The sequence below is a fragment of the Malus sylvestris genome, chromosome 11 (assembly GCF_916048215.2).
Source record: "Malus sylvestris chromosome 11, drMalSylv7.2, whole genome shotgun sequence".
NCBI classification, from domain to species: domain Eukaryota; kingdom Viridiplantae; phylum Streptophyta; class Magnoliopsida; order Rosales; family Rosaceae; genus Malus; species Malus sylvestris.
Window position 1 is genome coordinate 1,749,368 of NC_062270.1, and position 25,445 is coordinate 1,774,812.

General features: G+C 36.4%; 2 protein-coding genes across 5 annotated transcripts in view; one reads left to right on the forward strand and one right to left on the reverse strand.

The window, feature by feature from the left end:
* Positions 1–22,503, reverse strand: part of LOC126589255 (protein EMSY-LIKE 3-like) — a 60,426-nt gene extending 37,923 nt beyond the window's left edge. The window contains exons 1-4 of one of the 4 annotated variants that reach the window (XM_050254499.1): positions 22,004–22,503; positions 20,485–20,690; positions 20,267–20,376; positions 19,941–20,166 (exon numbers count right to left, since the gene is read on the reverse strand). In XM_050254499.1, the coding sequence (XP_050110456.1) occupies positions 19,941–20,166; positions 20,267–20,376; positions 20,485–20,690; positions 22,004–22,031 (570 nt within the window). In that variant the 5' untranslated portion in view covers positions 22,032–22,503. The remainder of the gene's footprint in view (positions 1–19,940; positions 20,167–20,266; positions 20,377–20,484; positions 20,691–22,003) is intronic. The other 3 variants (XM_050254498.1, XM_050254497.1, XM_050254496.1) reach the window with 3 other exon arrangements.
* LOC126589263 (uncharacterized) lies at positions 5,780–8,182 on the forward strand. The gene is made up of 3 exons (XM_050254518.1): positions 5,780–7,023; positions 7,622–7,677; positions 7,771–8,182. Exons 1-3 carry the CDS (start codon positions 6,986–6,988, stop codon positions 8,031–8,033), a joined length of 357 nt encoding a protein of 118 aa, XP_050110475.1. The 5' UTR covers positions 5,780–6,985; the 3' UTR covers positions 8,034–8,182.
* Positions 22,504–25,445: the final 2,942 nt, after the last annotated feature.

Sequence of the window (25,445 nt, forward strand, 5' to 3'; positions counted from 1 at the left end):
TTTAAATGATAAAATTTAAATAATTTTTTTACTGCACGATATATTATAAATGACAAAGATGTGAGGATCTGTAGGATCCCCACAATTTGAATCTGGATGGGATCCAAATCCATTACTCTAAGGTCAAAACAACTATACAACTTTATCAAAACAGCTATACATTTTGCTAGGATGTAGCAAAACTTTTTTTTCATTTCTTTGTTCCCCTCATTTTAGGGGTATGTTTATTTTCAAACCCTGAATTATAACAATTTAATTGATTATGTTTGTGTTATAATTATTATATATGGTGAATGAAATTGATGAACATAAGTACTTTGTTATATTATGATTTTAAAATATTGTTTTTAATATATGTAATATGTTGTGGCCTATATTTAACTGACAGGGAGAGAGGGTTGACGGCACAGAGAAAATATAGAGAGAGATGTGTTTGTAAGGTTGTGTAGAGAATATGTTATTCCCCCTACGCAGTGCCTTTTTTTATAGTAATAAGAGAGAGAAGAAAAGAAATCATTCTCCTCCAAGGAATACAAGTCATAATAGGAAAGAATAACTAGAATCAAATCTAATCTAATATTTACAAAATCACACTTAAATAAGAAGTTTATAACACTCCCCCTTGAGTGTGTAAATACTTAAGTAGATTTGGCATCATGTAGAGTTGAGGAAGTCGACTCGTCGGCACTGATTCTGGGAACACGCTATTCTCAAATAAGGTAGGAACTTGCATAAGGAAGTAAGTCTTACACAAAAAAACCCTAAGGCTATGGTAAAAACCCGAGTAGGGACAAAATCCACAATCCAAGGAAAAATGCGTGAGTAATGCAAAGTCAAATGAATGGATTTGCATGACTTCAATCTTATGATGCTCTTATTGTTGATGTGAGAAGAAAAACTTTGGCACAATGTGCTTGGTGTTGTCTCCTTTGATGTAACCCTTCTTGAGCTGTTCGATACATGCTACGTTGTCTTCATAGATCGTCGCTGGGACGTCTATGACGAGGTAAAGATCGTAAGAGCTTCAAATATGGCCCACAATTGCTCTCAGCCAAAAGAATTCCCAAGTTGCTTCATGTAAGGCAAGAATTTCAGCATGGTTAGACAAAGTGGCTGCTAAGGTATGTTTAGTTGACCTCCAAGAGATTGCGGTGCGTCCAACAGTAATGACATAACCCTTTTGAGAACTTGTGCGGATCAGATAAGTATCATACGTCGACATAACCAACAAGGTGAGAATTGACTCGAGATAATGGGGTGCGGCATCACTCGAGGATCCGTAGGGATATAGCAAACCCAAATCCGTAGTACTCTTAAGGTAACGAAAGATGTCTTTAACACCAGTCCAATGTCTGCATGTTGGTGAATTATTGTATCTTGCCAAAAGATTAACAACGAAAGAGATGTCGAGTCTAGTGCATTGAGCTAAGTACAATAAAGCGCCTATCGCACTTAGATAAGGAACTTCATCCTCATTTGGAAAGGAAGGATCTCGTTTTGCATCTAGCGATTGAACAACCATAGGAGTACTCGAAGGCTTCGCTATTTCTTTGTTAAAGTGGCGCAACACCTTCTGGGTGCAAAGACTGGTAAATTTATTGAAAATAGTTGATGTTTCACTATACAACCAATTGACAATACGAGGAGTAACCTACATTACTACGGGAACTTTAACGAAAAGCACCCGGTACTGTTCACTTTAACGAAAAACCACATTTTTACACTAAAAAGTCAATCCTGATACTATTCACTTTATCCTTTATTTTGTCCTTATCATTAAAACTCAAAGTTTTCAAGCCATTTTCATTAGTTTTCCTAATTACTTAATGTGAGATTCAGTCTTAACATTTACAATTTTCACATACATCTTCCATATTCTTAGTTGTATTATTACTTGCACTAATTCGAAAGTGGGGACCTGCGAAGTATCGGGTTGCCCTCAATAGCAGTGCATTGAGGCGAAGTCTCGGGTTGCCCTCAACGGCAGTGCATTGAGGTCTTGGACGAAGACTCCGATAGTGACGCTAGGATTCTGTCGGATAGATGATTGCCTGAGACGTCTAAATCGTCTCTCCAAGTTGGTGAGGCTGGAATCTGGTCAGGAATAATGCCAAAGAAGTTAGTCGTCGCTAAGATCCATTACATATACTAGAGAAATAAGTGTAGAAAATGTAGATAGACTTCAAAGCATCAGTTTCACAAGAGGCCCATACAAGGTTTTTGGATTATTCCTTTCCGACTTTGATGACTTTAGAAACAGGGCATGAAAGTTATAGATGGTTCATCAGCTTACTACTAATCAAACAAAATACTGGTCACATGTGCAAACCAATAGTTGGGCCAACCCGTGACTTCAGCGTTTTAAATTCATTGTTCCAATTTGGGTAAAGACAATATAGTGCCCCAATCGAGGTTTTTAACTTTTTGATGCGGAGCATGCTTCAATTGAGGTTTTAGAGATGGTTTATTAGCTCACTACTAGTTGAACATTGACATTGACCACATGTACAAACCAATATATAGTTGGGTTAACTTGAAACTTTAGTTTTTTAACAAATTTATTGTCCCAATTAAGGAAGAGACAATCTAGTGACCCACTACTAATGAACCAAGGTTTTCTAGGTTTTTGATGTGAGACATGGTTGGTTGAGGTTGAAAATAAAAATGTAAATAGTTGCAAAAATCAAATATAACAATTAAAACTCCCATACTATTGAATAATGCGTAGCATAAAAGCCACACCGGTGAGACATGCTTCAACTAGGGTTTTCAAATCTTATGCTAAGAGATAGTGAGCCTTGTCTTTCAATTTATATTAATTCACATGTCCCTTCGTATCGTTGTAGTTCTCACTAAAAAAGTAGGTTTAAAAAGGTAGGTGGGTTTTAGATATTTGTCCACAATATTTGAAATTTGAAATCTTTGCTTTCATGTACACAATATATAGACTGAAATATCAGTAGTAGTGAGTGAAAATAGTTCACGTTTGAAGGTTTACATACTTTTTTTTTTTTGGTAAAAAAGAAGGTTTTACATACTTTGACAATGAGTCCCACAATACTTGTAATCACTAGACAGGTTTTTAGATGCAATCAAGTTAAGGAAATTCGTGAATAACGAAAATAGGAGCCACTAAATGATAATTTCGTTTTCAGTTTCAATTTTCACTTTTATTAAAAAATGAAACTTAATATATATTTGGTAACTATTTTTAGTTTTCCAAAAATAAAAATTGATAGTTTTTTTGAGTTTTCAAAATGGGAGGTGAATTGTCACTTAGTACTACGGTTTAGTGATATTTCTCTTCAGTTGTAAGTGAGACATTTTAGGTTCTATTCTTACCAAAGAAGAATTTGAATCACATTATTGCTACTACTAGACCATATTACTAAGTGACTATTTCTAGATATTAAATTGAATAAACCAAATAGAATCCACGACTATAATTAAGTAGGAGTGTGTAAATAGCTAAATTTGTGTGCGATTGTCAATTTCCTTCCAAAATTAGTTTTTTTTTACTTGCCTTTTTTATTTAACATTTTTGAAAATTGAAATGATTATAAAACAAGTAGGAAAAAAGTTTTCCAAATTAAGAAGAGAACCTAGAAAATTTAACTATCAGATGACAACAACCATTTCAACTGGAGTCGATTCAGATTAAAATTAATTGTAAAATCATATCAACAATTATTTCATTCAGCATTCGTAATTGTGCACTTTTGATTTTTCAATGAATTTATTTACCTAAACAAAAAGCAATTAATGTTAAATGCAGTAGTACTAGTACTTAGATGGCATACCATGTTGATTTTTTTCACAATTATATGCAAGTCTTTTTCTTGACTTAAAAAGATTTTGCAGATGGACACATGGCCACTTATCTAAGTTGATAGCAATTACTGTTAAATGCGGTAGTACTAGTACTTAGATGGCATACCATGTTGATTTTTTTCACAATTATATGTAAGTCTTTTTTTTTTTTTTTTTGGTAAACTGGAATTTATAGCCAGGGCAAAGATGCCAAAGCATACACCGAAAGCCCACAATGAGGCAAACAACCAAAAAACAAAGCCGGAAGTGCAAGGGGAAGAAAACTCGACACTACCAGGAAGCAGGAGTGTCACCCCTTGCACAACCGAATAAAACTAATGTGGGCAAGGTAGTCCATCTTTATTAAGTACATCAACAAGTGAAGATGGGGGTCGGTCAACCCAAATAAAATCACACATCTCCACACACCTGTGCGACGCCAACCTATCGGCCGCCATATTGGCTGATCTTGGAGTCCAAGACCAGCAACAGTCATGGAAAGAATTACCAACTTGCCTGCACTTGGATAAGATTGGAAACGCCTCCCACTGTCATTTGTGATGCTACCCTATAAACACGAAATAGACTGCAAGGAATCAGATTCAATAACCACACGAGTGAGACTCAAAGAGTGACCCAACTCACAACCACGAAGAATGGCTAGAGCCTCAGCCGCCTGAACACAAGGGCCCTAAAAAATGTAAGTCTTTTTCTTGACTTTAAAAGCAAAGCCACAATAATTTTGCAGATGGACACATGGCCACTTATCTAAGTTGATTCTCAGTGGTTTAATTAAGTCATGAGCAAGGGAAACCAATGGAGCATTTTGTTTTCTTTTTAGTTGGGTAAGATGCTTTATTCAAACGGCATGGAAATGCATATGCAAATTTCCACGCAAACAATGCACTAATCAGATTACTATGCCGAGAAATGTTAAAGAGACTTTCTCAACAATGAGACTTTCCATAGACTTTCTGTTATTTATTTATTTTTATTTTTTTGCATAGTGTTTTATAATGTTGTTACTATAATTGACGTTAAACTATGAAGTGACAGAGAATACATGAAAAATCCCACTTTCAGAAAATCCGCTTAGCATTTCTCTAGTATTCCTATATGTAGGAAACTTTAATCCATTGAGACAATAAATAATTAGGAATCAAGAGGGAAAATATGAAAAAGAAAAAGAAATAGGAGATGAATAGCCCCAATTAACTTGAAATATCAATCCTTGTATACATACAGACGATGGGAGCCTCGGAATTTTTTGCTTCTAAGGCCACTGCGAATCCATCAACGTTGCAATGATTTAGGAGATTAAATTTTTACCCGCAATCCTATGGTTTAGGATTATTTTATTCTTTAAATGTTTCAGAAAAGAAAAAGAAAAATAATCTTGAAATCAAGAGATTAAATACTTGTGTGATAAATTTGGTATAGAAATAAAGATGTGGGACTCATCGGACCTATTTCAATCGTAACAAATAAAGTGGATTATTTATAAAATTGGCTCACAAAATTGTAGTTATATTCCAAGTTTTAAAAGGCGTTAAGCGCTAGTCAGGCAGTGAGCAAAGATATAACGTTTAAGAGTTTAGGCGGGGCAGCCTAGACGTTTTTTTAATTAAATTTATTATATAATATATAAATAAATATCTATTTATATTAAAAAAATACATAATTGTATTTGATACATAAATTGTAAAACAGAATGACATAAAGATTATAAAGTATTATAACACATTGAAAACATGTGAAACAAACATATAATGAGTGTTGATCTAAATATTCAACAAGTCTTTTATAATTTATTATAAAAATAAAATGCAAAATGAAAGTTATCTATTTTCTGTCAAAATAAGAGTCGCGACTTAAGAAAGTTTAGACAGAGTCTAAACAGATCTAAACTCTCTTTCTTAATTTTACATGCCTATATATTAATCAAATGGTGACCAATTAACGCCTACACATGAACTGTGTAGCGCTAGTCGAAATTTTTTAGAACAATGGTTATATATCAATTTTACTCAAATTTTATTTAGATAGACAAAAAATCCCGACAGAAGAAAATGTAAATCCTATCGCATTTCTCCTCTAAAGCCTCCTCCTCACTCTCCTCCCTTCCCCTCCCACGCCTCTCTCTCTCTCTACCGCCCTCAAGGGCCTCAACTTCCGCCGTCGCCCTTCCAAATTCCCATTTTACCCCTCCAACCACTTTGGAATTCCCAGGCTGCCCCTCCTCGCATGCAACCTCAGCTCCGGCCGCAGCCAACAGCAAGCTCCCATGGACTCACCCCCGCCGGAGGCCAGCGCCGCGTCGGTCGACTCCGTGACGCACGATTTGCAGAATCAGAGCTTGGCCGGCGATGAGAAGATGGTGTAAGTAACACTCAGAGGGTTAGGTTGAAGCTCGAAGATCTAAATTGGGACAACTTGTTTACCGGAGAGCTACCTGGCGATCCCCGGACTGATACCATTCCACGAGAGATTAGCTTTGATTTTTTATGTGTATTAGGAATTGGGTTATTTTCTGTTTGGTTGCTGAGAAAGTGGAGGAAAAAGGAAAGTTTATCGTACATGTGGGGTGTGTCACGTGTTTGCTACTAGCTCAAGGCTTCCACTTGCGTTTTTGAATTGTGCCAACTCGGAAAAGTTGTTAAATTTAACCATAAATTCTTTGAACATTGTAGTTACTCAATCGAGAAATCGCCAAGTGACTTACGATTTGTGTGTTGTGAATTGGGTTCTGTTTGGTTGCTGAGAAAGTGGAGGAAAACCAAACAAGAAAATGAAACATATGTGGGGTGTGTGTTTGTGTACCAGTTAAAGGCTTTCACTTTTGCGCTGTTGTTTCGGGCCCAAATCAGAAAAGTTGTTAAATATATTCATAACTGCTTAGAAATTTATACTTACTAATCAAGAAATTGCTGAGTGGCTTACAGTCCGAGTGTTGTTAGTTGGGTTAGCTTAAATTGGCTATGGAACTGTGCCATTGATAGGTTTGATTGTGATTTGATTTCTTGCTTTGAGCTCCAGTTGATTTTTACTAGCTGAGGGGGTGTTATGTTGTAATTAGAATCGTGAAAGACGGATAGATCCTTCTTATCGAGCTCGCTTGATTTGGCAATGGAATTGTGTCATTGATAGGGTTGATTGTGATAGATCTCTTGCTTTGATGGAATTGTGCCAAAGATGGATAGATCCTCCTAAAGAGTGAGTATTCGTGTTTCTTGTGCTCCAGGGAACATCAAGTGTTAATGCTTTTTGTGAACATGGATGAGAAAATAAACTTCATCTTAAGAGTGAGTTTAGTAGAATCAGAAAGAACAAAAAAAAAATGTGTTTGACAGCATATATTATGGGTAATGATTTTGATGGTCCTTCGATGTCGAATGTGGATCTGTTTTTACCTCTGCACAAGAACCTTGTGGTTGGCACTTTAGGAAATTAGATCAGTTTGTAAATAACATGACACTATTATAACTCGTATGTGGAAATATGCTAAATTAGTCCCCCAGATATTTGTACATATGGAGTCACCAAATTTCCACATGTTTTCTCAAGATTTCTGTTATTGATTGAAATTTCCTTTTCTTCGAGTTCTGATATTTTGCTGAGGCTATTGCTTGCTATCTACATGTGTTTTTCATCTTGTATCTCGGATGATTGCTTTGGTTTACTTACTGTACCTTGAACCATTGACTGATATACCATACTTCACTTTGATGAATGATGCATGAGTACGTATGTCTTGCATGTGTGGTATGCCATGTTTCATGGGACTAATTTGCCACCTTGTTTGGAGTTACAGATTTGAAAGGCCAGATTTTCTGCTTATATTCTCTGGGCGTCTCATTCAGTGGGATCGTAAGTGCTTCTATGAATATTATGTTATGAGACTCGAATTTGGGCTTCTTGTATTTTTTCATGCAGCCTGGATGGATGCTTTATTTTATGCAGGTTCCCTTATGCTCAATGCTATGGTGGACATCAATTCGGCATGTGGGCTGGTCAGTTGGGAGATGGGTGGGCTATTACTCTTGGGGAGGTTCTTAATTCTAAGTCAGAAAGGTGGGAACTTCAGCTTAAAGGTGCTGGAAAGACTCCTTACAGTCGGTTTGCAGATGGCCTTGCTGTGCTTCGTAGTAGCATCCAGGAATTCCTCTGGAGTGAAGCAATGCATAATCTGGGAATTCCAACAACTCGAGCTCTCTGTCTTGTGACCACAGGAAAATTTGTCACGCGCGACATGTTCTATGAGTGTGTTAATTAGATTTCTATGCAATGAGTATTTTTATACCTAATCATGTTTTACTGTGAGAACCATACACGATTTTGTTCCCTATTGAGATAATTTCTCTTTGTTCTTTGATATTATTAGCCTACTTGCTTTGATCTTTCCCTATTGAGATAATTTCTCTTTGTTCTTTGATATTATTAGCCTACTTGCTTTGATCTTTCCCTATTGAGATAATTTCTCTTTGTTCTTTGATATTATTAGCCTACTTGCTTTGATCTTATGCTAAAATATCAATATCTTGCTCGAAAAGGAATAAATTTTAGGAATATATGTTCCTCATGTTCTCTTGTTAAAAGAATTTCTCTTTGTTCTTTGATATTATTAGCCTACTTGCTTTGATCTTATGCTAAAATATCAATATCTTGCTCAAAAAGGAATAAATTTTAGGAATACATGTTCCTCATGTTCTCTTGTTAAAAGAAATTCCTCATGTCCTTATTTGCACTGGCAGTCCAAAAGAGGAGCCTGGTGCAATTGTTTGCAGGGTTTCTCCATCCTTTGTCCGTTTTGGGTCATACCAAATACACGCCTCTAGAGAAAAAGAGGACCTTGACAACTATATTTGGCCCAATGTTTTCCGCTTATCTGCCACATTTTGAAGCTCGTGTCTACGAGTTCGAGACTACTGAAAAATGTGAAGAAAGATGGAAGCATGCATTATTGCAACATAGTGCATTGGAGAATCACGAATGGCTGCACCTAAGATACAACTCCGAAAGCAATAAGGTTCCGCATTTTGCATGCATATATTTCTGCAGGAGTAGTTACAGAGTTGAAAGTGGGGATACTTTCTTCAAGAAATATGTTTCAAAACGCAACTCTTTATGGGATTTTGTAACATGATTTGAAGCCATTATTTCCAGTTGAAAAGCATATGCATGGTTTATACACAGAAACAATATTTTTAAAGTTCCAGGATGAAATGATTTAATATACTGCTTATTTAAAGTGTGATGTTATAAGGGAGGACGAAAAGGAATGTGTTTATGTTATACGTGCTGATGCAAAAAATTCAAAATTGTGACATATTGTTCACGATAAAGTATATATATCAAAATCAAATGTTTAATTGAATTTAATCATTCGAATTGTCCTTATTATCGAAAGTTTCTAGCTCCGTCCATTAATGAAAGGGTATGCAGAAAAATTCAAGAAACATTACTCTCCCAACAACCAAACAAAAAAGAAAGAAAAAAGAATAAATTAAATGTATCTTAGGTGCAAAAGAAAATATTTTCTACTTGAGTAGAAACAAAAATGGATGTATTTTTAAAAGATATATAGGAAAATATGTGAGGAATATTATTCTTCTTGTGGACCTGGAAAAATCTCCTCTCTTGCTTCTTTGTTCATCAGCTTCTTCTTCTAGGAAAATTAATTACCTCTGCTCCCAAAACCTTTTGGTCAATTCAAAATAAAGGAGAAGTATAAGTCAGCAATTTGCTTTGGTTTTTGCACTCCAAACATATTTAGAACTGTTTCTGTAATGTTCAGCTTTAAAAGAAGGATATAGAGAAAAGAATGAAAAGGAAAAGACTGATGAAATTTATGCACGAGAGAGATGTACCTTTTCCCAAGAAACTTCCAGAAAGTTTTTCTGGAAACGTCAAAAGAACTATCTACAACACAAGATCAAAAGAAAGAATTAAACACTCAAAATACAGAAATCTTCAAACTTGAAAAGAAAAGATAGAAAGCTTTGGTTGCCTCCCAAGAAGTGTTTTAATTAATATGTAGAGCTAAACATCCTGTTGGCAATTCATCTCAACTAACATCCATCAAAGTGATGGAATCTGTAGCAAGATCATAAGGGGACTCATTGAACAACTTTAAGCGGTGTCCCTGAACTTTGAAAACAAAACCGGTGTGCATATTTTGAATATCCACAGCTCCCTAAGGATGGACCAGTACGACAAGTTATGGGCCTTTCCAACGTGATTTGAGCTTTCTTGGGAACAGCTTCACCCTTGAGTTAAAGCGCAAAACTTTCTATTCGGGATGAAATTCTTTTCGACAGATGTGAGCATCATGAAACTTCTTGGCTTTATCCTTATAAATTTCTACATTCTCCTATGCATCATTCCTTATTTCTTCGTTTTCATTTGGATGTAGCTTCTGCTTCTCTCTTAGATAAGCATACCCAAGGTGGATTGGCAAAGGCTTGAGCTCTAACTTGGGAGTTCGCTCGCTTGAAGGAAGAAGAGGTTGCTTAGGCCCTCCAAGGCTTTCATACACATGTCACCACTTTGAATTCTGAACTGGTGTACTATCTACTACAACAATGAGGTTCACCGCATTTTCTTTCGTATGTGAATTAGCATCTTTGGTTAATGAGGCAATTTAATGGTTCATCATTGGATGATCGTGAGGCAAAGTTTGCATGCACAATCCCATCCAAGATATCAATATGAAAACACTTCTCTGATTTGAGAGGACACTTGACAGCTTCAAAGAGTTTGAGCACAACTGAATTTCCTTGCACTCTTAAGGTCAATGTACTTGCTTCCACATCAATAAGTGTTCGGGCAGTGGCCATGGATGGTCGGCCCAATATGAGTGGCACTCCCTTGTCTTTCTTCCATGTCAAGTACAATGAAAAAAGCTGGAAGATGGAATCGATCCACCTTAATAATTACATCTTCCAAAATACCCAAGGGATATTTCATAGACCTGTCCGCTAATTGAAGACTCACATATGTTGGCTTGAGTTCTCATTTACCTAATTTCTTAAACACATAATAAGGCATAAGGTTAACACTATCACCTAAGTCTATCAACACTTGGATCTTTCTTCTTGGGTGGTAGCTTATGTAGTAGGACATCACTGCATTGCTCCGTTAGAACTACCTTCTCATATATTCCAATAACTTTTTCTTATTGGAACACAGCTCCTTCAGAAATTTGGCATATGATGGGATCATTTTGATAGCATCCAATAAAGGCGAGTTGATTTGAACCTTAGCCAAAGTTTTCATGAAATCAGTGGCTTGTTGATCCTTGGAATGTTGTTGTTGCCTTTGTGGAAATGGCAAAGGTGGAACGTATGGTGGCATATCATAAGGTGCAAACAAAGTGTCAAGATCCTTTTTCCTTATTTGCATGAGATTTAGGTCAAGAAAGCACTTCAGATTGCACTACATCACTTGTTGTAGGATCAGCTACGAAAACAGCTCCTGGTTGAGAGTTTGCAATTTACTGGCGCTTCTTCATATGGCTCTTCTTGGTCCAATTCATCCTCATGGTGAACAACTTCTTTATTGTCAACTTTTGCCACTTCTCAGAGTCCTTATCACCTTGCAGTGTTCCATCCCTCTTGGATTTTGCTAAGGTTGACTTGGAAACCTTCAATTCTCTCTTTTGTTGAACTTTGTAACAAGTTGTCCAACTTGAGTCTCCAGATTTTATTTAAAAGGGGACCAAATTTTATTTTATGCACGTCCTTATTGTTTATTCAGTGTTCCTCAACTTTATAATTGATTTGCTCATATTTCCTTTTGATTTAATGGATTTTTTTATAAAAAAATTTATTATTATTAATGGGAGAGGGAGGGTTTTAAACTATTATAATAAGTTAAGAGAGAGGGATTCAAACTTGAAATGAGTGGAAATCCAACACCATATACACTATGATATTGAACATGATGATTTAATGGTTTACAAGTTATAGCTAATTTAGTTTCTTAGAGCAACTTCCAGTGCAAGGACAAGGATGTAAAATTGAGAATGTAAATGAACATTTTATAACTCTAGAGACATGTTTTGCTCTAGTAGGAGAATATAAATTTCATGATGAAAATGAAATGCATCTAACTTTTTCTGTTATTGATTTTTTTTTAAATATTGAATGTGATGAAATTTTTATTCATTGCGTTAAAATAATAAAAGGAAGGCAAAAATACTAAATAAAAAACTCAATTATATAAATTCCCAAATATTTCTTATTATTCTTATGTATGGTGATGCATGAGATGTAAAAATGAAAATATACTACTTTTTTTACTTCTTCTGGTGAGGGTGAGTAATTTCGATATTGAAATTCCGGTGCATTGAATTTCAAATATATTTTTAAGTTATATAATACACACATTTTCAGACATTTTACATATTTCAAAGATGATCTTAATTATTTATATTTTCCTTTTGATTTTGTTCATATATACTTCCCTTTGAATGTGAGCTTTGGTTTATTTGTATTTTTATTTTTTTTAAATTAAATTTTGATTAATGTGGTTGCCAGGTTAGTGGGATTGAAAAGGCAGGAAAGTCGGTAAAATGCCCTAGAAGATTTGCTTGACTGTGAAATACAACATAATACTATTAGGGTGTGTTTGTTGCACCGGATTATCTCGGATTGGATTAGTTTTAGGGACTAAGCTGGACTGGCTTAGACTAGACTAAGTTGGATTAACTTAGTGAAGCGTTTGGTGCAGTGTCAGACTAAAAAATAGGATAATTAATAAACTTTAATATTATATTATTTAACCAATATCTATTAATATTTTAATATTAATATATTTATTTATTCTTTTATAATTTCTTCCTCTCTCTTAACCTCTCTTTTTCTCCGCCCATGGTCTTCCTGCCCTTTCTCATTTTTACTCTCTTTTTTCTTCGTCCATTGTCACCCTCCCTACTCTTTCTTTTTCGCCATTTTCACTCAAATTACTTTGCTCTGTTCTTCTCTTCTTCAAAATATGAAACTTTGAAATTGTTTTGATATTTAAATTTCAGTTCTTTGAGATTACAATTTCAGTTCTTGGGGTTGGATTAAATCCAAAGCAAATCCAACTAGGTATTCCTTCTTGAAGCAAAGAGGGGAAATATGGGTTGTGGGTTGGGTTTCATAAGAGGGAGAGAAATCAATTTGAAGCAAATAGAAGGTTGGGTTTGCGAGACGAAGGAGATCAGCAAGACGACAAGATTTGGTGATGGGTTTGCGGGGATGATGGAGATCGACGAGACCATAGGATTTGATGACTGGATTTGGCAACACATGGTTGCAGATCGCAAACGATGCAGATATTAGAGAGGTGGGATTAGCAATCCCAACCTTTTCAGGGGTCCTAGCTAAGATGAGGTAGCGAAGCCTTTAGTCGGAACGAGTCCGACTTAATCCCATTAAAGACAGTCCCGGATCAAACCAAACATAGACTAGTAAGCCAGTCTAGTCCAATGAAACCTAAGGAGCTCAAACAAACACACCCTTAAGCACCAAAGTGGTGCTTCGACAATTCTCATCAGAGTGAAGCGTTCACTTGAGATGCTTAAGTTAATATTCGAGCAAACTATGGCCTCAAGGTTTTATTTATCTCAAACCTAGCCTCGATCTTCTCTGAATTCACTGCATCATTAACATGTCTAAAATCATTTTCGTTTGCAAATGCAATTTCATCTTGAAGTGTGCTGCTACGTCCACTCATATGTTCTATTTTCTCATATCCACTTAATTTATATTTCCATTCATCATGATTTTTTTTTTAATATTTAATATTCATTAAGTACTTATAAAATGACTGAAAGCGCTTTTCAATGGAAGTGTTTTTGGATTTCAAGAGCACTTAAAGTGATTCTTGCAAGAAGTATCAATTATCTGATTTTTGCAGGTAACACTTCAGGTAACACTTCGACACTCGTTGTTTCTGTCTGGATTGAATGAAGTTGCTGACGTTATTAGAAGGGATGGCTATATGTTGAGCAAGCTGGGACATTTGGTTTTTAAGAGATGGCTTACTTGGCTCATTGGTTGGCTGGTGGGGATGTTGGTATTGGCAAGCCTGTTCGTTGCCACCCCAATTAAGAATGGGATGGTGCCTCCACCCCGGATTATATGTATTGGAAAAAGGGTCATTCTTAGGTATATTATAATTATTTACCATATTGACATGCTCTTGCATGAGCTTAGGTTAACATCCTTGTTGGGGCACTGAATAATGTCATGAGTTGTCACACTACAAATGACACAATCTTCTTGGACATTGGGCACGGAGGAGCCATGCATTAAGGCATCAAACTTGGCGTTGAGAGTTTTATCCAACTTAAAATTTTGGGTAGAAACATTAGGATAACCTTGAGAAATTTCGAAAACTCCCCTCTTTTGTGTTTGTTCTTCTGTCCATTGTTGGGATTCTAGAGCCATCATATCATACAACTCAAAAGCTTCCCTTGCTAATTTCGACAGTAGTGACCCTCCAACAGATGCTTCACTTGACTTTTGGTGGTGACATTGAGACCATCTTAAAAGATGTTCATTTGAAGGTCAGAATTAACCCAGCATGAGGACATTTTACTTACAGCTCATTGTAACGTTCCCACGCTTCATGGAAATATTTGTTTGGCTTTTGGGTGAATGCCAATATCTCCTTCTTAAAGTGCAAGAGTCTTGAAAGATGGAAAGAACTTGTTGAGAAACTTTTCTTGCAACTGTGTCCAAGTTGACATGTTATTGGTAGGAAGAGAGTGTAGCCACGTCTTGGCTTTGTCCTTCATAGAGAAAGGAAACAAGCAACCTCTTATTATGGTGTTATCACATGCTTCAAGAAAATCAGTCAAATGCATGTTAGGGTCGCTGTTTGGCAACCCATGAAAGGATGGCAAAATGTTGAGGATGTGTTCTAGGTATACAATGCACCTTGGCAGTGCATTGACTCTTGCAGCCAATGAATTCCTCAAAGGCTGACCTGCAGCAGGTAGGGCAAGTGCGATGGTTGAGATCAGGGCCAAAGGCTGGAAAATAGTTGCGCTGCTCTCAGTATCACGAAACAACTTTTCAAGAAAAGTGTCACGTAGGCTGGGATCTTGCACTAAATATCTTTCTCTAGCGAACCTCCCTGCAATTCTCTTTGGTTCAGGGTCAAAGGCAGCAAGAGCTTGATTCTTAAACCTTGTTCCAATTACCATATGCTACCTCTAATTGTGATCAAACAAACCAAAATTTTATTTTATTTATTTAGTTTTTTATTATATATTAAAAATATATATTTTACATTTTTTTTATTTTACAATTTATTTCTTTTTAAGTTTTAAGTTTTTATTTTTAGGCAGTAATTATTAATAAATAAAACTACTTTTTTTTTTTAAAGAAAGACAATAACTATGAATTAATTGTCACTTAGTACTACGATCTAATGATACAAATTTGTTACAGATAATTTGTGTGGAACAAAAAGAAATTAGTTACACATAATTATACAAATACATACAACAGTATACGTGAAGAAATAAAGAGGGAGGACAACCCGTTTTACAAGGTTTCCTCCTGAGCTCTCCATATTCTTTCTGCAACCCGCAACCAAAGACTCCAACCTAATGCACAATGGACGGCTCAGATTAAATCTCAACCAATCCAATGATCCAACAATTTTTAAAATTTAATTTAATATATATAATTATTATAATTTGTAGGGGTATAAAATTGTTAATTTAATATATATAATTATTATAGTATTTTTTTAGGATTACAAAATTATAAAATTAATATTTTGCTTTGTGTATTATGTTACTCATGTGTATACCCGAACCAACCCGTTATCTTACCAGGTGCTTATCGGGTTACCCAATAACAACCCGATTCGTTATCGTGTCGACCCAAACACCTGTTAATTTCGTGTCATATCGTGTCGAATTATCGAGTCGTGTCAGGAATTACCAGGTCTAGTCCCAGTGCCGAGAGCTCACTCTCTTATCTCACTTTAAATCACTTTATTTTATTACTTCCTTTTCAGCCCACCTGTTCCTTCGAATTCCATTTCTTTTACCATCATGCTAGATTCCCCACCATAGAAATATTAATTATTGCAACGTTCGGCTACGAGAGTCCAACTGGAGTGTAGGTTGATTATTAAACCGAATGGAACACATTTTAATGGGCTACTTGTTTCAGAGGCGCGTTTGTTTTTTGTAAACCTTGTAGAGAGCATAGTATTGCTAAAACAAAGGAAGAACAAAATGGTCAGTTTTAGGCCTGGTTTCGTACTGAGGTGATTCTGAAAAAAAGTCGATATCAAAAAAAGTTGGAAGCTTTTTTGTGTTTGGTAAACATTCAGCTTCAGCTTTTTTTTCACAGTTTTGGGTGAAAAAAGGCCAAAAACAAGAAGCTGCAAAACCCAGCTTTGAAAAACCGATTTTTTTTCACATCTGTTTTACATAAAAGTTTACCAAACACTATAATAATGTTTTTTTTTTTTTTTCAAAAGCATTTTTACAAAAAAGTTTACCAAACACTCTATAGCTTTATTTCACAACCGCTTAATCTCACAGCACAACAGAAGCAACTTTTTTCGAATCACAGCAATACCAAACCAACCCTTCGTTTACAGAATAAAAGAAATTCAAGAGCATATTGAAAAGGGTGTTATTCCAATTAATACCTGTACATTCTGGCATGTCTTGAGCTCTTCCTCATCCAAGGTATACTCGTGCATCACCCAATCGGTGCGCTCCCCACTAGGTGCACGGCCTTTGTAATAAACTAAGGTCTTCTTCAATCCAACAGACCGTGAATAGCATACAAGGTACGATCCTTTCCTGTAGCTTTCCAATACCCGTGTCTGGTTGCCCTGCTTGATCTTCCTCCATTAGGGTATTTCCGATCTCTTGGACTGAAAAAGAACCATTGCCTGTCTCCAGTTTCAACAGAGAGAGTTCTGCATATCACATTCACAAGTTAGTAACCAAATTCAATCAACAAAAAACGTGAGAGGTTAAACAACAAAAATTGTGAGAGGCTAAACAAGAAAAAATGTGAGAGGTTAAACAGCTATCTAATACATAAAACTAAGATTAGCAGATGAATTAAAATTAATGAAAATCAGAACCATTCAAAACCATTTCCATTCCAAACGCAACCGGATTAACAGACACATATACTTGGCATTTTAAAGTTGGGATTTATAAACCAAGGGCTAAGAACAAATATTAAATTACTTTACTCCTAAATGCGTAGCTTTATATAGCATTGTATTTTCAGTTTCTCCTGACAGTGGAAATCATTTGTTTTTTCAGTTTTCAGTCAACAATAGATGGGATAGGGCAGGGGGAATCAAGCTGGGACCTCGGGTATAGAGGTAAATTCTCTTCACCACAGGGCTATAAACCCGCACAAACTCATTTATCATAATGTGCAAAAACGTAAGAACAGAAAAGAAAAAAAAATTAGTTATTTATGAGACAGACTATATCCTACAAAAGGATAAAAGGCCTACGAAAGAAACGAGAATCAGTTGCAGTATACCTATTTTAGATTGACCCATTCCCATGTCTCATCCACTGTACCAATATCATAAACCAGAGCATGTAGTGTTGGGTTTTTTCCAGCCCATGATTAGTTGTCCTAAGTCTATTGGGAATTAATAGTCTTAGAGGATTAAATTGTTTTCCCAGTTGGAATTATTTACCCAATTAGAGTTAGTTTCTCAATTGGAGTAGGATTCATAACTAGATTCCAATTAAGATTAATAATCCTTATTGAAGAAGACCTTTATTATGTCTATATAAAGGGGCTATTGTACTAGTTTTGAAAAAGGAGCAAAACAATAAGTTGTATATCACTCAAGGGATTAGAGTGAGAGAATATTGTGTGTGCGAGAGAAAAGAAAAGAGATAGTGTATTTCTTGTTCTTGTTTTTTCAGGTTTTTTCGTCAAGTCCTAGTTCTAGAGATTTGGCAAGATTATTGGTTGTACTCATTATTGATATAATGAAAGATTGTTGTTGCTGTCCCGTGGACGTAGGCACATATTGCCGAACCACGTAAATTCTTGGTGTTATTTATCTTGGTTATTTGTTTTTCGATTTCCGGAGTTTGTTCTTGTTTTTCCCATTCTTAAACGCAATATTCTCAACAAGTGGTATCAGAGCCTGGTTCGACTGATATCCGTTTAGAATGGAGGGTGCAATTATGATGAAACTCACCCGCTCCAACTGGGTTACGTGGAAATCAAGAATGGAGGACATGCTTTATTGTAAAGATCTCCATGAGCCAATTGAAGGTGTTAAGAGCAAGCCAAAAAATATGTCTGATGCCAATTGGACCAAGATGAATCGTAAAACTATTGGTACGATTAGACAATGGGTGGACGAGAGCATCTATCACCATGTGTCTAAAGAAACTGATGCGCAAACTCTTTGGAAGAAGTTAGAATCCCTCTTTGAGAAGAAGACCGTTGCCAAGAAAGCATTCCTTATCAAAGAGCTTGTCAACACGAAGTATGCGGAAGTTGTTAGTGTAACCGAGCACTTGAACAACTTTCAGAACGTGATCAATTAGGTAGCCACTATGGGTTTGAATATTGAAGAAGAGCTGCTAGCACTTTTATTGCAAGGATCCTTGCCAGATAGTTGGGAAACCTTCGTCGTAACTGTAAGCAATTCGACTTCTAATGGTGTACTGTCTATGGATGCAGTTAAGGATAGCATGTTTAATGAAGAAACAAGGAGAAAAGCTTCAGGTGCAGGCGCTGGACAACTCTTTGTCACAGAGAAAAGAGGCAAAAATTCTAGTGAGACGAGATTCAATGGTGACTGCCACTATTGTGGAAAAAAGGGTCACATGAAGAAGCATTGTCGTAAATGGAAAAAGGAACAAAAGGATGGGAACAATACTGCAAGTGTTATGACTTACGATGAAGAGCTTCTCTAATGCAGATGATTGATGGTTTTCTGGCAAAGAAGTCTGTAATTGCCTTTGCCAATGACGATGGGTGTTGCGATCAGGGGGAGCCTGGTCAAGAGAAGTCTAATCAAGAGGGTCTTGGTTAATGAGTAGTTCGATCAATAGGAGTTTGATCAAGAGGAGCAATCCTTATTTGGTATACCTTCCTCATGGTCTGGAGGGGGAGATTGTTGGGTTTTTTCCAGCCCATGATTAGTTGTCCTAAGTCTATTGGGAATTAATAGTCTTAGAGGATTAAATTGTTTTCCCAGTTGGAGTTGTTTACCCAATTGGAGTTAGTTTCTCAATTGGAGTAGGATTCATTACTAGATTCCAATTAGAATTAATAATCCTTATTGAAGAAGACCTTTATTATGTCTATATAAAAGGGCTATTGTACTAGTTTTGAAGAGGGAGCAAAACAATAAGTTGTATATCACTCAAGGGAGGGATTAGAGTGAGAGAAGGGATTAGAGTGAGAGAATATTGTGTGTGCGAGAGAAAAGAAAAGAGATAGTGTATTTCTTGTTCTTGTTCTTTCAGGTTTTTTCGTCAAGTCCTAGTTCTAGAGATTTGGCAAGATTATTAGTTGTACTCATTATTGATATAGTGAAAGATTGTTGTTGCTGTCCCATGGGCGTAGGCACATATTGCCGAACCACGTAAATTCTTGGTGTTATTTATCTTGGTTATTTGTTTTTTGATTTCCGGAGTTTGTTCTTGTTTTTCCCATTCTTAAACGCGATATTCTCAACATGTAGACCCTGCCAACGTTTGACAATTGTTAGACTTCACAAAGATTTATATTGGAGTCGTGTGGTCAAACTGCTAATTACCAATGCTTAATCAGGTTCAGATGAATTCACAACAAGAGCATACCTCAGCACGGTTGAAATTAGTTATAACAGCCTCATAGAAGTGGTTGTCTTCAGGCCACCTTGTCCAAACCTTTCTTCCTACTAACGGATCACTAGTTTCTCCCCCAGCAGGCTCACTCTCCAAAAAGGCACCAGCGGGACCTCAATTAGCAGCCTGGGGCCTTAGAGGAATATTTGCGGAAGGGTACTGTGTGGACTTCAAAAGCAGGCAACAAATTCCATTGAAAAAGAATAGGTAAAAACTAATCTAAGAATATATAAACAGCACAGGACCATTTTCTCAACCCAGAATTATTTCAACTTACAGATTTTGGTTTCTTGTTCCGAGGTCCTGGAGGAGGACCTCGTCTCAAGGCTGAAGAGGATGGTTGCATGGATTGAGGCAGTTCAGGAGTTGGAGCACCGAGGGATAAGGACTGTGATGTTTTCTGTTTCTTACGTGATGCTGAAACAGTTGGACTAGGTAGGGGGTCATGAACAGGCTGAGCAGCATTAAGTGTACCAGGTTGAAGCCCACTTTTTCTCCATTGCCTAATAGTATATAATATAACATGTCTCGTAAAAAATGCAGAGCTATCCAAACGTAATACATATTTGGTGCTCAAACCAACATGGGATAATATTATCACACCTTATTCTCTGGATCATGTCATCGGCCTGGACCCTGGACAAAAGTTCTCTGTGCTCCTCATCAGATACTCTCAGCTCCTTTCTAAGATTTGTCATTAAAGTTTCCTTATCCTGTAAAGTACATTAGAACTGACTTTCAGGCCTAAGTTTACACAAATAATACTTTGATCCTAAGGAAAAGCAAAAGAAGAAACAACAAATAATTAATCAAACAGCTACCCAGGTGATGGCATCAGATTGAGCACTAAATGCTCTTAGAAGTGAACAGTATGCTTCTTGCTCAATGCGGTGAATCTGGGTTTCCATGTCACCATGCATCCTAGGTAAAGGAGCAGAACTGACGGCTGCAGATCTTCCATTCCCAGAAGTTCGGCCTCCTCTTTGAAACCTATTTTGATGAGACGGCAGAAAGTCATCGTCCGTTCCTGCAAATGTTTCAGAGCATAGCAAACTATTATTTCTAGCTTCAGTAACAAGCCCCTTAGGTATTTCAAGAACTTTGCAATAGCAAAGCATAAAATCCTTTTTATTTCTAAGGCCCTTGTCCCCGCCAATAGCCACCTTTTTCAATTATATACATGTCCATATGCACGCAACATATAATAGCATGCTATTTCTTGTATCTGTGCCTCACAAAGTAGGCATAAACTATATGTATATAGAAAAATGGATCTTATATTCCAGAGTCCAGGCAAGCCACGTAAGAATGTGTTCCTTCCTCAAAATGTATCCTGACACTAGCATAAAACGAACTAAAAATGAAAATCAAACCAACATGTTCTGATAATACAGAAGATGGGTTCTAGAAGCATGCACGGTCCACTAAAAATGTTGCTATAGCATCCAAGAGCAGTATCAACGTTAAATAACAGCCTTGCAGATATTTAAAACAAAAACATTATAATATGCTTAAAATACATCTTTCATTATTTCTACACTAAACTAAAGCATCCTGGGTTAAACTAATATAAGCCATAACTTAGCATTAATTATCAACTTTCCTGAATCGCTAAAACCAAACCAACAACAACCACACGAAATGTGGCCAATATGAAAACTCTTAATGCCAGTAGGTTTCTTTTCTTAAACAATTAGCCACCTTCTCCAACACAGTGACCTTGGCTAGAATCAGAATAGTAGGACCTAACTACCATTCACCAAATTCCACAGAGAATTACAAGTGACTTTAATCCCTGGAGGATGAAGAAACAATTCCAAGCAACAAAAAAGAGTAACTATCTTTTGGGTGTCCACCCAGTGTTCAGAATGCAAATATACAAGGTTCAAAACAATAAGCAAGACCAACTTACAGACGGGAAGAATGGAATACCCGAATCGGAGTCAATCTTCAAATAATGGCATCAAAGTACATGTTGTGGGAGAACTTAAAGTTCTTACATGGTGCTTCCAAACCAACTTATAAGAAGTAAAAGAAGGATCAAAGCCGAATAAAAAATCCTATTACCTCGGAGCACAAGCCGGGTACACTACATTACAATTAAATTTTCTTCTAATTCTACCATGGTCGACCAAAGAAGTTAAATTTCAAGACAATCCCACGAAAATGATGAATTCAACAGTAAAAAAGCAGTAATTAAACCCAAATTCTACCACACCTAACATAAATTCAAGAATTTGAGTCAAAATTACTCTTGAGAACCAATAGATTACACAATGGAAGAACAAAGGTACTTAAACCAAAATTGAAAAACAGATAAGCAAATTCAACTTAGCTTACCACTGCTATCAGAGAGCTCGTAGTCCATCACCGCTCCTCAAAACCAAGACTTTCGCTAAAAACCTAGCAAACCCACGTCGAAAGTCGATCAATTTAGCAAACCCACGTCGAAAATTCGATCAGTTTAATCGAGAACTTGAACTTGCACCCACTGGTACCCTCCAAAACAGATCAATTCGCCGAATTTTACCTAATTTCAAGTACAGTGCGGTCCCAAAACCTCATAGAAGTTGAAATTAGGGCAGCACGAGTGATGGAGAAGGCGATCGATTGACGTCAATGCGAGCGAATTGGGAATTGGAATACCTGTGTTAATTGTGGGGCATAAATAGAATTTCGAAGAGATGTGGGGTGAAGAGAGTGGGGAATGGACTTGGAGAGTGAATTCGAAGAAATTGAATTCCGGCAGACGGATTGGAGATTGGAGATAGGTCGGAAGCGAAGTCGCGGACTTCAAACTATTCTTGTGGCGCCCTAATGTTTTCAGTTAATAGTTCAGTTTCAGTTCCGTGTTTCCTATTGGCTGTTGGTTTTTATTTCGGGAATCCATGTGGCGCTCAAATGTGGGCCTCACATGCGTGCCATGTCAGCGGACTAAGCGGAGGAGTCTTCATGCCACATCAAACCTTTTTAATATACGAGAGATCCAGATCTCCTCCGCATCCAATAAAACTGTGTCTGTTGAGCAAACAATCCGAATCATTGAAATTTGATCCAACAGCTACGAACAAGGATCCTTAAGTTATAATAATTGTAGATATTATATCAAATTTCAACGGCTCGGATCGCCTATTCAGCAAGCTCAGTGTATATAGAATCGGTTCCATATATGAGGACTGTTTGATTTAATGATACATATTTGCACTTGACAATATATTATTATAGATGCTCTTATAAGAAAGATAAGGAAAACTAATGAAAAGAGCTTGAAAACTTTGAGTTTTAATGATAAGGACAAAATAAAGGGTAAAGTGAATAGTACCAAGATTGACTTTTTAGTGTAAAAATGTGGTTTTTCGTTAAAGTGAACCGTACCAGGTGCTTTTCGTTAAAGTTCCCTATAAGATATTCATTTTGAGGACATGTGACGACGTCTTTTATATGAGCTGTTAAATCAGTTTAATGATAACAAAATTATGAGGTTATATAATCTTGTTATACCTAAACAAATTGAGTGAGTTAATTAAAAAAAAAAAATTAAGGGTTCACGCGTTAATTCTTTGTAGTCAACACAGAGGTCTTTCTCCAATAAAGGTTTTTTCTATGAGCTTCTTCTATAGTAGGTTGAAGGAGAGCAGGGCGCACATACTTCAAATTTCGTAAAGTCGTCAGAAAATTAAAATTCTCTTTCAAGCTTCTATAAGGTATTTTCTTTGTGGTTGTATTGATTTCAACCTTTCTTCGAGTTGTTCATGAACTCGTGAGCGATTGCATGATTTCGTTAACGCCATCTCAACTTGATTCTTCAATTTTAGATTCTTCTTCTTGTTGATAAAAAAAACGATGCAGTCCATACACCTATTTTTACCTTTTACACACCCCTCTTAATTTCTGGCCGTTAGATCGAGTTAATTGAAAAAGAACAATGACAAAAAATTAACAAGAATGTGTGGAAAGTAAAAAGATGTGTTTAAATATCCTTGCTTTAAAAAAAATTGACGTGGTACCGGTTCAAGCCCAACTCCATTTTTTTTATGCTTTAGTTTTAATTTTTGTTTTTTTGCCACTCAGTATTACGGTCTGATGGTATTTGTCTTCACTTAGAAATGAGAAGTCTTATGTTCGAATCTCGTGAATGGCGAATTCAACACCAAATTAGGTTGTCTATTGTGTGACTTAACCGAACTCTCCCTCTTTTAGTGTAAAAATATCAATGTATTAATAAATAAATGAGGTTTCAGATTAAAAAATTTCAGGAATTTATTTCTTGAAATAAGTTAACTATGTTTTAAAAAGATTTTTTTCAATGTTAATTGCAACTTGTACGATGGAAGAACAAGTTGCAGATGAACGTGTTTGCTCCCTAAATCCGCCATGGTGCCTTGCGGGCAAGCCGGGGATTTACTTCACATACGAGATTGGTGGGTGCGGGCGTGCCACTACTAGATGCCGCTAGTAGACGGGATTTGAATGATTGAGGTTGCGCCTGAGTTTGACTTCGAACCAAGAGATTGTGTCATTGAGTGGGAGTTGCTCAAATTAAGGTTCTTTGTTTGCCTTAAAAATAAGGACTTTACTTATATGGAGAGATAGAACAATATGTAAATGACAAGGTTGCTTGGAAATATAAATGACAGAGGAAAGTGACTAATATTGCAGATTGCTTGTAATTTATATGGCTGGAAATGAGTACATAAAAGCTATAAATGAGATCGATACCGCAAGTGAGCAGCAGAGCTAATAAACTTAGATAAAAGAAGGCTTTCGGCAAATCTGGTTTGAGCAGAGTTTGTGCTTTTGTTTGTTTGTTTGAGTGTCTATAATCCTTGTGTATCTGCTCCCTTTTATAGAGGTCTGGAGGAAACCCTCCTGCTGAGGTTTTGTACTTGCCCGAAAGAAGCTTGGGCAGCTTGTATTTCCTTACTTGGGTAGCTTGCATTGCTTTTGCCAACTTGCACGTAGAAACAATATTAAAAGGGGAATTTGCATCTCCACCACATGTTTTTAGCACATGTTTTCCCACTTGTAATAAACTAACAATTAAAAGAAGCAAGTTGGCTTCTTTCATTTGTTCCTTATCCAAAGGCTCTCCCATCCACTTGCAATACATGCATGTATCTTTATTAAACAAAGGCTTGACAAACCTCCACCATCCAAACAAATGGGAAAAACAATATTATAGTGCCAAACCCATCTACTTGCAGCCAAATATCTTTCCAAGTTAGCTTTCTTGCATATTAATCCTCCAAATGCCATATTTTACCCAAATTGCCCAAATAAGTAAAAATGGGTATATTTTGAGTGCAAACAGAACGTAAACCCAAAGTTGGCCAAGAACTTGTATCAATAACGGAAGCATCTGATTTTTACAATCATTATGCATGGGAAGTTGGATTTCGTGTTAGAATGGGTTCAAGTAAGAAGAAAAAAGGAATGAATGAAATTACCTGGAAATAATTTGTTTGTTTAAAGGAAGGTGTACCGGATGAGACTTATGACAAAGAAATACGTCAACCAAAGAAGAAAGGAATCTTGGATCAACGCATGTGTGTTGTAAGGCCAAGTTAAACATTTCTCGTGACAAGTCTAGAACAAAGTGGTCTACTTGTAACTTTGAACAATGTCATAATTATGTACTTTCAACCCCTACAAGAGTACGCCTACTACATTTACACCGCAAAGTTTCGTAAGCAAAGAAGCTTTACATGGAAAGACTACGTAGTGCAAATGTATCTACAAGTCAACAATTCAGAATAATGGAGAATGAGGCAAGTGGAATTGC